The 13,376-nt window shown below is 46.6% G+C and overlaps 1 protein-coding gene across 1 annotated transcript in view; it reads right to left on the bottom strand.

The window, feature by feature from the left end:
- Positions 1 to 13,376, bottom strand: part of Abl (tyrosine-protein kinase Abl) — a 130,754-nt gene that overhangs the window by 77,116 nt on the left and 40,262 nt on the right. Inside the window, exons 4-5 of the mRNA XM_070524361.1 lie at positions 9,456 to 9,813; positions 1,991 to 2,217 (exon numbers count right to left, since the gene is read on the bottom strand). Of these exons, the coding sequence (XP_070380462.1) occupies positions 1,991 to 2,217; positions 9,456 to 9,813 (585 nt within the window). The remainder of the gene's footprint in view (positions 1 to 1,990; positions 2,218 to 9,455; positions 9,814 to 13,376) is intronic.

The following is a 13,376-nucleotide window of genomic DNA, read 5'->3' as shown; positions in this document are numbered from 1 at the left end:
CCAGTAATTCAGCCATACCCAATTACAGTCGCTGACCGTTTATTCGGACCTCACGGGAACTGCGGAAATGTCCGAATAAACAGGTGTCTGAAAAAGCAGATTAAGAAAAAAAAAAAAAGATCCTGTATTTCCACGCACTTATTCGGGCTCAACAATAGGCTTGAAGAAAACGTGAATGCGTTGTTGCACGCTATTCTGTTTAAGCGCAGTCAGATAAGCCTGAACCTCAGAGAGGGTCGTATGGTCACTACAGGCGGCTGAAAGCACAGTCACTGCTTCTACACGCTCCGCATGCGACGGCAGTGTAGCACATGGTACGTCATCTTCAGACTCGGAGTCATCGTTCGGCGGTGCAACAGAAACCTGACAAATGATCTCGCCGTCGTCGAGTTCTGCGCATGTCAGTACAGCAGTGTCAGCACCTGTGAAACTGTCAAATGAGACAGTGTCCGGAATCGCAATGCAACCGCTGCGCAGGTCTCCACAGAACATCTTCATCATCAGTAGGGAGCACATCGGAAGGTGACAAATCCTAGACCTCCCGGCACCCGCTTGCCGGCATGCCCCAGCGCAGTCTGCGCGGGAACTGTCGGCGACATTAGACACTTGACACGACGTTTCCGTATGCCGCGTTGGATCACCGCAACCTCGACACAGCACACAAAGCAAACACCACTACGCCGTCACACCGACACCAGTAGCACAAACGAAAAACATGACCTACTCGCGGCGTCGTGCATGAAGAAACAAACAAATCAGCTGCTGGATTGTCTTGACATGGCTTACTAAGCTGAGACCAGAACCGCTGCAGCAACTCTATCGAACCAGGCAGAAACGATGATGAGCGGGGATTTCCAGTAGCGCCACTTCGTGGCAGCAAGGAGGCTCCGTTTAATACAAAAATGGCATTCAGCAAGTCGAACCATGCACCGGTCAGAGTCGGTGCATGGTGCTCTCGATCGAGTTGGCTCAAGGAGTGTCCGAAGAATCAGACGAGAGGTTGCAAGGTGTCCGAACTTCCGGCAGTTGTTATACATAATGGTCTATGGGGAGAATGGCGGTGCCACGAAGCAGACCGAATAATCGAGCGTGTCCGAATTTTCGGAGTCCGAAAAATCAGTCGGTGACTGTATTCGGATAGCTCCTTGGCAACCCCACTGGCCTCATAAATAACGTATAAGGATAACCGAAATTTCGAACACCTTACAGCGTGTCGCGCGATAGTTCAGACTCTTGACTGCAAGACCATGAGCTAATTTGGCCACAGCATTTAGCAGAAATAGCTATATTTTCGTTTCAGTACATCGTCATATCCTCAAAACAAAAACTAGTGAAGCCTAGCTGATCTAGTAGTCTCCAACCACGCCCGAGCCACAGGACAAACCAAGCCACTAAGTTATAAAGGCTGTATTTGCGATTTGTCGTGCGAGTTCCGATGCCCTCTTATCGTCCACCATTCATGGCCAGCTGAACCCGTTGACAATGCGGGTGAAGTATTGCTCTGACCACTAATGAGGCACGAAATAGAATAGCATAAAAGGCATGTTGCATTGCTAGAAAATCGTGATCATGGACGGTTAGGCAAAAGGCAAGTAGCAGATGTGCACGCAGCAAAGCGTTAAAAAACTTGGGCCATATTCTTGGACAATCACTTTCGAAGATGCTTTCACTTACGCAACATTTTGCGTGACTAACACCAGACGCATTAACTGGCGGCAGCGTCTCTGCACTGTGATAAGATAGTATGCTTGGCGCTTGGCACTGTGCCCGTAACACCACAGCATGTAGTCGCTGATGCTTCTTGTGCTGGTCATGCAAAACTGGCAGTATCTCTGAAACTGATGATTAAAGAATACAGTATCCACCTTTCCTGACCACTTGTGGAGTAAAGTAACTTATTTTCTGGTGAATATGGTATCTTTTGGACCCCCAATTATTCAGACCTTCAGGTGGTACAAGACTGTACAAGAATGATGCATAAGACACTTACTTTCACAAGATGACAGTCTCCTACAAGGCAGTTGCGTGCTGCCAAATCCCGATGAATGAAGCTGCGGGCTTCCAGGTAGGACATAGCAGAAGCAATCTGAGTAGCCATGTACATTAGCACTACAGCTGTAATTTCCTCTCGTGAGCAGTTGCGTAGGTACTCCAAGAGGTTCCCATGGGCCATGAACTCGGTGATGATGTAGAAGGGTGGCTCTCGTGTGCACACCCCTGTAGGAGAAATTGGCGAATGATATGGAACTTTTGATAGTTATAATGTTGAGAAAATAGAGAACGCAACATACAGTAGTTACATAAACATCCTTACTTTGCCAATATATAACAATATGTTGGAATGTTGATTATGACGATTATGTTACAAAATCCAATCACTAGAGTCATGTATCAGTATACTTGACTAACTTTCTCCACCAGAGGTACCACCTCGCACTATGTCTTGTGCCACTATAACATACACACAGTTCTCCAGAGGAAAGTTTCCCTTGGCATAATTGGGAAAAACTTGGCTTAGGCAATTTATGTCACCTTCAGGCACTGTGTCTACAAGTGTACAAGCCAAGATAGCACATTATAAGAACTAATGATAATCATTTTGTTTAACCCTTTCAGGGTCAATGACGTAAATATACGGCGCCGTGAACAAGTCCAAAATGGTCAGTGCGTATATTTATGGTGCTGTCGGTACGTTTAAAAAGCGCACCAATTTCCCAACTTTTTCTTTCCTGGAATTGTGCTGCCACTATGTGGCAATACAGGGAATTTTTTTCTTGTGCCTCTCACCAATTTTTCGTTGCATGGTTTGTTTTAGATATAGTTTGTTTGCTCTGGCGCGGCTATATACTATCGCTCGTGCATTGGTGCGCGCGCACACTGGCGGTGGTTAGTTTGGGTTTTGTTCCGCAGGCAGTTCGGGCTTCTTGCGCTTGCAAAACTGATGGCTACCGATGGCTATCTCATTACTAATCGCTCAAAGTGCGACTGCCTGTTACTTGCTCGTTTATTGTTCACAGGGGTGCGCATACAAAGGATGACTCCGTGCATGCGTTTCCTTTTTTTTTTTGGAGACTCGCGAAAACTAATTGTCTCTTGTTGGCGATAAGATGAAGATTAGTGGAAGCTTGTCACACACAACCACACAGTTTTTTTAGTGCACTCACCTACACAGTTTGATTATGCTATGGACATAGATACTAGTGTAAGAGCAGGAATATCTGAGACTTGCGAAATATTCTCATGTGCACATTTTCTAAGCCTTGAACTATGTGTATAACAATGCATCAAATTGTTAGTTCTTTTTAAGTTTATTTCCTTTTTTTTATTGTTATTCATGACTAAACAGTACATATATATCACACAAAATATTTTTTTGCACTTTACGTTCACCCTAGAAAAATTACGGTCAATTTTTTTCGAAATAGGTCTTTCTAAAGAATTTAAATCTGCAATAAAAAAAAATCGACACTGGGCGGTCGCATATGGTGAAAAAAATCGACCCTGAAAGGGTTAAAATGTGTCGCATGCATCTTGAGACACTTCTGATTGTACATTTGCTACAAATGTAAATACCGTATATACTTGCGTAATAGGGTAAACACACTTTTTTCCCCGAAAACTGAAGCAAAGTTGGTGGTGCGTTTAATATGTGGGGTAAATTTTATGGGAACTTTTTTGAAACAGCAAAAATTGAAAAGTAAAATGGTAATGATCTTAAAAATGCATTAGATACCGTACAGACTCGTATAAGGGCCGCACTTTTTCCCCCCAATTTTGACGAGGTGCGACCCTTACATGGAACCGAACCATTTGATTCGGACTGCTGCTAGATGGCTCTAGATACTATTTTCCAATACTAGGGGTCTGTTCGATTCGCCTGCACCACTGTGAACCAGTTCACGGTGGTTCACGAGAAGTTCAGAAACTGTGCAGCTCGATTCCGAAGGTGCAGGCCCAGCGAAACACTCGAAACGAATGCAAAGATGCAGACGCGGTGTAGACATTATGCTATGTCAGAGTAATGTGCATGGAGTGCGTAAGTTTGAGAGGTCCTGAACTGCAGGTATGATCGGTTTCTGGGGCGTAAACACACACTACAGTTGTGTAGACACATCACACGTGTGTAAGCGGTCTTTTTACGGTGCTCGCGCCCGTGTGCTGCGTCGTCTGCTGCGTCGTCTGCTGCGTCGCTGCTGCGTCGCTGCTTCGCACCTGTATGCCTGCACCAAGTAGGCACCGACAGTGGAGCGGGTGCAGCAAAATCATGAACCAGCCCTGCACCTTTCCTGCACTTTTTGAAACGAACGTCGTGGTTCTGCGGGCGCCATTGCTGCACCGCTGAAAGAATGGCAGGGTGCAGCACCTCGTGAACTGGTTCAAGTGGTGCAGGCGAATCGAACGTACCCTAGATGGCTTTCACCATCTAGTAGCGGCACGCCCAGAAGTACACAAGGTGCGAAACTTCGCCAATGCATGTGTGGCAACGGGGAACCGAACGTGATTGCTTCGCCACTGGAACCTTTCTTCCAAAAATTTTAGGCAGCCAAGTTGGAGGTGGGACCCTCACAGTGGTGTGGCCTTTACGCAAATCTATACGGTAACTTACCTTAGCAGTAGAAATACACATAGATTGTATATGCAAACCGTAACAGCATTTTCATTGCATTTCACTCCACATTGGAACCACTAGACCTGTTATACAAGTCATCTAGCCGCTTCATCTACAGCATGGTTCCACAACAGCTCGTCCTCACAGCAGCTTCCAGCCGTCTGTTATCGCAAACATCACATTGTTGTGCTGATTTTCAACATCCCTGAATTTGACACACATGCTATGTGCACCTTTTTCCTCGACCACCTTGCTCCTCTGCATGACAAGGTTTATTGGTGACTGATCAACGGTTCGGTTTTCTGAGCAGATAAGCTCTCTGTCTCGCAGCAACCATACAACTCGACTTGCGAACTTGCAAATTCGGCACTACGCAAACGCCTGCTGCCCCACTTTCACTTGGACTTTCTCGTGTGACACGCGCGGTCACACACTTTCCTATCATGTCAGAGTAAAGTTGCTGTTACTGAAAGCAGTTGCGTGTTTTTTGCTTTTTCGAGTCTGCAAGGTGCCTTTGTGCCGGCACTGGTGGCAGGCATGCGGCAAGAAGAGGCTGATCTTTCCATTAGGTCCTGAGCGGCCGTGATGGCACACAGCCTGTTTTTACCGCATGCTTGCCACCAGTGTTCTCTCGTCATGGCTTTGCCATCAGCTTCTCCATCACAAAACCTACCATCCCTGCTGTTGTGCCGCTATGGCATGTTTACCACTAGTATAGATGTATGGCATACATAGGTTAACTGCAGAATTTAGTTTACATGATCTCGGCGTTTTTCACTTGGCATTATTATTTCCAACACAGCGATGGGCATCGAGACTAGGTGCACTTGCTCTGAACACATGTGAGAGAATAAAAGATTCCAGTCCCTTGGCAAAACACCCGGTAATTCAACACACAAGCATTTGTGACAGTTAATTGAAATAGACCGCGCTCCGGCAAAGCTATCAGCAGCATGCAAAATCAAGCGGCAGTGCCTCCGACCAGCATGGCTCTGACCCCACTAAAGAGGAAAGGCTTAGGAGAAAGCCCTCAATGCCGCACGCGAGAGAGGGGGAAAAAAAAGGAAAAAAAAGATGTGGTGAAAATTTCGCCCTCTCTCAATTGGCAAGGTTGCTGTTTCTGTGTCGTGCAGTAATGCCCCAGCCACACCGGCAAAATGCGCGCCGTGGGAGGGATCGGTCCTGGGGCCATTTTCCGTGGCTCGTCACGGTGGCAAGTGAGCTGCAAGCAGAGGAGACGAATAAGAGTAGCCTTTAGAGTGACGTACGTGCGGGAATTGGAATTTTCGGTTAATTAGAAGTGAAGTGCTGGTCCCGTCAGTTTTGCATGTAATCCTATAGAAGAAATCGCTCGATAATTCGAAGTCCTCATCCAGTAATATTGTTTAATTGGAAGTTAATTTTCAGCCGGGATCCTCGAGGTGACCGTCATTCTTTGGTAGAATGTGCTATTTTTCAAGTGTTGCAACAGTTCCGTGCTCCACGTTGGTGTCATTGCCACCGCAGCCGCCCGCAACGCCATCCTTCTTGGAGCGGCGCGATTATTCATTGCTACGGCTGCCGTGGCCTCCGCGATCAACTCCGGCGGGAGGCGAAGCGGCTCCTGCCGGAGGCCACGCGTGGCTGTCGCGCGTGGCCGGAGCCGATCGCGGAGGCCACGCGGGTGCCATAGGTGCACGCAGCGCTGCATACTGGCAGCGGCGAGATTGTGCGAGATTAGTCTTGCAGCGTGCGCAGCGTATGTCGAGGCGTGTGTTGGTCGAGCGCCCATAGAATAAAGAACTTGTGCGGGAAGCTCGTAGGCTAGGTTGTTCCACGGGTGATTCGGAATTGACTGTGCCTAGTCGCGCAGTTTATAGCCATGGCAAACCGTGGCTCTTATCGCACGCTCGACCTGGCAACGAAAGTCGAGGTTTTGAAGGAAGTTGAGAAGGGAGGTGCCGCCAAACAAGACATAGCGCGGAAGTACGGGATCAAGCCGAACACTCTCTCAAACTACATCAAGAACAAGTGCACAATAATGGATGCATTTGAGAACGACAAGTTCAAGACTTCTCGGAAGCGAATGCACACCGGCGCTTACCAAGAGTTGGAGAAGGCTCTGCTGATTTGGATTACGGAGGCCAGGAGCAACAAACTTCCTCTCAGCGGAGACATCGTTGCGATGAAAGCCCGAACGCTTGCAGCAATGTTGGGGATCGATGACTTAGTTTCGTCAGACGGATGGCTGACGCGCTTTAAAGATCGCCATGACCTGGTTTTCAAGAGCGTGTGTGGTGAAAAGGCATCCGTTAACCAGGAAACATGCGCCACGTGGAAGGACAGAAAGCTGAGTGAATATCTCACCAAATACAGACTGGAAGACATCTTCAATGCAGATGAGACTGCACTCTTCTATCAGCTTCTACCAGAGAAGACCCTGACATTCAAGGACGACGACTGTGCTGGGGGCAAACGCAGCAAGGAGAGAGTGTCGGTGCTGATCGCGGCAAACATGACTGGCACGGAAAGATGTCGCTTACTTGTGATCGGGAAAGCCGCGAAGCTGAGATGTTTTAAAGGCGTGAAGACGCTGCCTGTGGACTATGAGGCGAACAAAAAGGCGTGGATGATGGCCGAAATCTTCAAGAGCTGGATAAGCAAATTGGACCGCAAGTTTGCTGCTTCGAACCGCAAGGTGTTGTTCCTTGTCGATCACTGCAGGGCTCACATGAATGTGCCAGCCTTAAGTGCAATACGACTCGCATTTTTGCCTGCAAACACAACGGCTGTTTTGCAGCCAATGGACCAAGGCATCATCAAGAATGTTAAAGTCCTGTACAGGCGGCACCTCCTCGAGCGCATGATTTTGTGTATGGATAGCTCCACAAAGTACGAGGTGAGCCTGCTTAGTGCCATCCACATGTTGGCGCGAGCATGGGATCGTGTGAAGCAAGAAACAATCGCAAACTGCTCCAGGGCTTGTGGTTTTGTGGCAGCTTCTTCGGAGGATGCCTCTGAAGTTTCAGCGGAGGAAGCGTCAACAAGCGAGCTTGATGGCACTGATTTTGGTGATGCTCTCGGGGACGTCAACTTTGAAGATTACGTCGCCGTAGACAAGGCAGTTGAAACGTGCGGTGCGCTGACGGATAGCGAAATTGCAGAGATTATTCGGCCCCAGGAAGGGACCGAGGAAAGCGACGATGACATTGAAGGCGCAACCTAAGGCTGCCGATGTAGCTGCGGGCCTTGCTCTCGTGGAGCGCTTCTTTGCCGCTGAAGGTAACGCGGAAGAAGCGTTCCGCCACATCTACAGCCTGCAGAACTTGCTTTCAGCAGCGCGATTCGGCAAGAAGAAGCAAAGCAAGATGACCGACTATTTTTCTTAGAGAAAATACTCTATTTCGCCACAAATAAAGTGCTGTTTTTTGTGTTTTGTGCTTAATTGGACGTTCGTTTAATTCGAAGTTTTTTGCGGTCCCCGTGAACTTTGTATTAACGGGAGTCGACTGTATTTCACATAGTTTACTCTCAGCGTTTGGCTACCTTTCACGCAAAAAGCCAGTTCGGGAGACTCCATCGCGTCGACCGTGCGCAGTGGCGTTCACTGTATGTATTCGGTAGAGATATCATCTGTAAACGATTCTGTGCTTTCAGTTTGCCCAAGATTATTATATCGACATCAAAAACTTCCCTCGTTTTGAGAGTACCTACATAATTGTCCAAGAGGGCTGCCGCGTGGTGTTTTTATTGAGCGCCGTAGGCGAAACCTATGAGGAGTGCGCTGCGTGATCCCTCATACTACGCAAGGGAGACGCTTCTGACAGATGGCGACTCCGTAACTCCTTGCCGCCAATAAACCGAGACACCCTGACTGAAAGGCTCTTGGAGACAGCGCGCCACATCCAATTCTGTACAAGACAGACCCTGAATACAAGGACGTGAAGGCTACACCCAGTACCTCATTCTCCTTGTCTTTTGAATGCGGTGACGCTGCAACAGAAGGGAGCGCAACAAGATGATTATGATCAGTGGAAACGGCTTCGTCAGCTTGATAAGACATTACTCGCATTAAGAATGCAGGACCAGAAACACAGCGCCGATCTGTCAGCAGACAAAGGAAAAAGACATGCGAGCACGCAGATAGGAGCAACAGCAGAGGCAAAGTCCTAACATATGCAACTTCGCAGGCAGAGGTAATTAGCGCCATGCAGCAAGCTGGCGGGAAAGCAAATCCGCTTCCCTCCCACCCTTCCTTGCAACTACGCTCCCCTTGCCCTCCCTCTCAACTCTCTCATAACTCCGTTATCTTCAACGGTCTCCGCGCGCCCACCTCTGTGCCAGTGCCAGCTTAGCCCGCCTCTTGAAGTTTCGTTTTCTGCCGTTATCGAAAAGCAAGCATTGGCCGGCGTGGGCACTTCCGAGGTCCTCGCTTGCTATGTGCTTGCACGCAACTATATTTCACGACTCACACCGTTCGTGCATCGTGCTATAGTGCATGAATACTTCAAAAACAAGTCCTTCTTTTAATTAAAACAAATTTTCGAGTGCCTTCGAGTTCGAATTATTGAGATTCGACAATAGTAAGGTTTCGTTTTGCAGAACATTTCCTGTCTGTGGTGTCTTATTTCGCAACAACGAAATCCTCACGAAAGTGTATGTTTTCACTTTCCTCACAGATTTCATTAGTGCAGAGTTCAACTATATGTGGTATAAGATTCGATATTTGAAGCCAGGTTCCTTTTTTCCAATGTCTATATTTTATAAGAAAATTTGGCCCTTCAGTTACCACTAACTACAACACAAAACACACTCATGTCAACAGCCTTCAGAAACCTAAGAGTAGCAAGTGGTTTCAAATTCTTACCAATTAGTTGCACAAGATTGGGGTGCTTCATTTCTTTCATGATGGCCGCTTCTTCCAGGAAGTCCTTGAGAGCCATGGTGTCCTCCTTGAGTGTCTTAACCGCCACTGTAAGGTTGTAACGCTTCCACAGAGCTTCATACACGTCCCCGTACTGACCACCACCTAGCCTATGCTTCATGACTATGTCCGTTCTGTCAATCTCCCATTCATCTGGCTCAGGACTGAGCGCAAACACCGCTGGCTTGTTGCGCTTAGGTGCTGGGTACAGCAGTTGAGTAATAAGGCCGTCAGCATGCAGTGAATGGTGGTGCACCAACTCAGCCAAGGTGTTGAACCGCCAGTCTGATGTGACATACACCTGCGCCACAAAAATTTCATCTGGTTACAACAAGCTCACAGCAAAAAATGTTGCTACTGGATCCTAGAAGAAAAATGCCTGCGGCCTGTAACAAAAAGCAATTAATCTGAACGCTACCCAAGTTAACAGTCGAAAGTGCTACACAAGTGAGTTGGTAAACACAGACAATGACGAATAGTTTAAACGCCACATTTTCAAACATTTTTGATAATTCATACACCTTTGCAGCCCCACCATAGACCCCATACGGCCATGTATAAGGATGCCTGAAATTTCAGATGCTGAAACCCTTCGCTGTGCAATTTTTTGTACTTTTTCTCGTGACCACAGATCCAAAACGGCATAAATCACAGTCACCATCACCGTCATTTTGATCATCTCACAGCCTCGAACCAGCAGCAGCCGTAGCCAATCATAGCCACCACTACCACCACAGCAATTTGTGTTTGGCCACGTGTATCTGGTTCGTGGTCATGTCGTTTGCGCTGTCGTGCGCTCTGCACCATTACACCTAACTGCTTAGATGTTCGCTACAAAGCTTCCTGCTGTTAGGTGCTGTGTCTTTGACTGAAAGGACTTACTGCTGTCAGGAATGGTGCCGAGCCTGCCTTCACCATCCTTACCGATGGCTTCAAAGTGCTGAAAGCACAGCAAGGGTCTAAAAAGCGTTTCATAATGCAGATTCTCAAAAATCAGCCTCACCGCAATACAGCGATATTACGCGATCAAGCATACGCAATGTATTGCGGTGAAGCGTACCAAGAGTTGAAAGGAGCCACTGTCGGAGACATAGTACGCATTGCTTAATTACACACACGTGCACCTGCCATCTCCTCTCGCAATACGAGCACTGAGACACCTAATAAGAGTACTGGCAAGCCTTCAGATCAATTTTAGAGATTGCTTTGGCAATTTGCACCCTTGAGGACAGTACAAGGCATGCCATTCGTTTTTCCCAAGTGCACAATTTCTTTAACCCTTTACTGCACCTTGTTGCATTTACGCAACGTTCCGATGAACGGCGTTAAACGCAGAAGCAAAGTCCGTTTAAATCTGCCTGTACACGTTGTTGCATTTCCGCAACATTCGTCTAAAAAACGCGTTCCTTTGGGCTGCCATCTGTACTCATCCTTTGCATCTTCTACCAAAATAAACGTGGCGGAGTGATACGGGTATGTTTTGCAACTTGTAAATGTATTTCTCCATAAGAGAAAGCCCCCAAAAAATTTTTACGCTAAGCTCCACAGCCTCCCGACTCTGTAGATTAAAAAAAACATTGTTATCTCGGAATATTTTGTTCCTGTCGACGAAACGTTGCTATGTTGCACAAATGCAACGCGTACGTGGTTTATTTTTTTCAGAAAAGTGAAATGGCTCCCAAGCGCTTTTATGGCCGAGCAATTCCTCCTGATAGTGAATGCAGCGACCTTTCCAGTAGTGACAACAACCACGAGTGTAAACCCGTTTGGATTCGATATGTGTGCAAAATGTTTTCTGGTCATTTTTTTTTTCAAAAGGATGCGGTGCATCCACATGCTGCCATGTCGTGTCGTCACGAGCACAGCCTTACGCCTGTGCTTCTATGCTCTAAATTTTAACAATACCGGGAAAACACTGCATTGCTTCCTGGCTGCACGGGAATCTGCACCACGTACTGCACGAAGTGTGGGGACCACCTGTGGTGCACAAGCAAGTACAATTGCTTCTTTTAGTTCCACTAAATCATAGGTGCACCAATCATTGTCACGTGCAAATAAACATCCGTGTATGAATCGCACTAAGTCTATCTTTCACCTTCAACTTCTTTATTTTCATGTTGCTGCAAATACGCAACATACCCTTTTTCTGCAAATTCAAACCACAGAAATTCGCTAAAGCTAGTTTCCATGGGAGTACAGTTACTGTTATCCTTCGCTAAAACTCCATGAAAAATATTTTGAGGAAAAAAAAATTGTGCAGTAAAGGGTTAATGTTTTTCGCAGTCCCCGGGTCTGAAAAACCGGATGTTGACTACGAAGTTTGACTTTTCGCCATCGTTGCCTCTGTTGTTGCCGAAGTGTGGACTAGCGACAGTGATGAGGACAACACGGAAAGTGACAGCAAGGGCAATTCAGGCCCGACAGTGGCAGAAGCTACACGATACGTCAGCCTCATGAATGCAATCGTCACGACGAGAACAGCGCCCCCCAATGAAAAAGGCGCCCTGTGGCTTCTGCAGCACTACCACGCACGTGCACGGAGAATACGTAACACGAACGAGGAATCTGCCATGCGAGTGTTTGCCGAGAAGAGAGGGCTGGCTGAAAAGCTGGCACACAGCTTCAGTAAGTTAGAGGCCGCTGTCGTTGCTGCTAGGCCGCCGTGGCATCAAACGAAAATAACACTTTTGCCGCGCTAAGTGAATAAATACTGCATGTTTACTTTCCCTTTCATCACACTCTCTCTGAGTTCTATGTTCCATTTTTGACAGGTAAGTAGGTGATCTCGTGCTATTTCGGTTAAACCGTACTACGGTTTAGTATGTACTTTTTCCGAGCTCCGGCCAACTTCGGCTTAATGAGGTTTCACTGCAGTAATATCATAGTAGCAGTACAGTAATGCTGACAAACCTTGCATTTGTTAAACCTCCTACCTCATTTTGTGATTGCATTCATGCCCTAAGTTGTCAGCTGTTCAGAAAGCTTTAAAAACCCAAGTTACACCACAAACAATAAGCAACAAGAGCTTTGTGTCTACCAATGTACAAATGGTCTGCACAAGCATCATTAGAAGCTATACAAGGCAAGACAGAGGTTCCTTGGGTTCCTTGGGCGGAATTTTAGGATTCTGTAAGCGGCCAAGATGAATATGATCCTGCTCCTCTTTCCTTCTTCATTTTCACCTTACTCCATTTAGAGAAGCAATTTTATGTTGCAGTTTTGATTTGACAAAGTCATTGGACATTGTATGAGCAATTCAGCAGTCTTTGTGAGAAAGATCCATGAGGTAGTAAACTTACAAATAAGACATTGAGGTGCAGTTTGTATGCCCATGATGTCCACAATGAATACATTTTTTCAGTCCTATAACTTGAGCAAGAATACACTCAAGGTTCTGCAATCTTAAAGGCCACAGCCAAATCTAGCCCTTTCTGGTTGGCTACCTTGGCGAACACACGATAAGGGGTTTAAACAGCGTACATATACAGGGTGTCTACCAAGTTGACATCTTCGAATTCCCCGACTTTTGCAGGTTTTCCCTGAGTGCCTTTGCAAAATACCGAGTGACACAGAATTTTGTTTATGTCAAGACGGGCTGACACCATATCGCTCGATGCCGTCACTCTCTAGTAAGCATGTTAAAAATAAAAAACGACTTAATCCAGTTTGAACAGTCAGGAGTAATGTTTATTTAATTCAAAATAGAAAACTGCAGGGAGGGGTTAGTAAAATGCACAGTGACTAAAATGTATTTGAAAAAAAAAAAAGGTAAGGCTCATTACAAGTCGAGTCAAACATTTTCAAATACAAATAAAAATAGATGCACACAGAAGCAAATATTTTCGAAAATGAGCTATTTCTATC

The sequence above is a fragment of the Dermacentor albipictus genome, chromosome 1, assembly GCF_038994185.2.
Source record: "Dermacentor albipictus isolate Rhodes 1998 colony chromosome 1, USDA_Dalb.pri_finalv2, whole genome shotgun sequence".
Lineage (NCBI taxonomy): Eukaryota > Metazoa > Arthropoda > Arachnida > Ixodida > Ixodidae > Dermacentor > Dermacentor albipictus.
The sequence above is the reverse complement of the archived record's forward strand: the minus strand, read 5'-3'. Positions and strand labels throughout refer to the sequence as shown.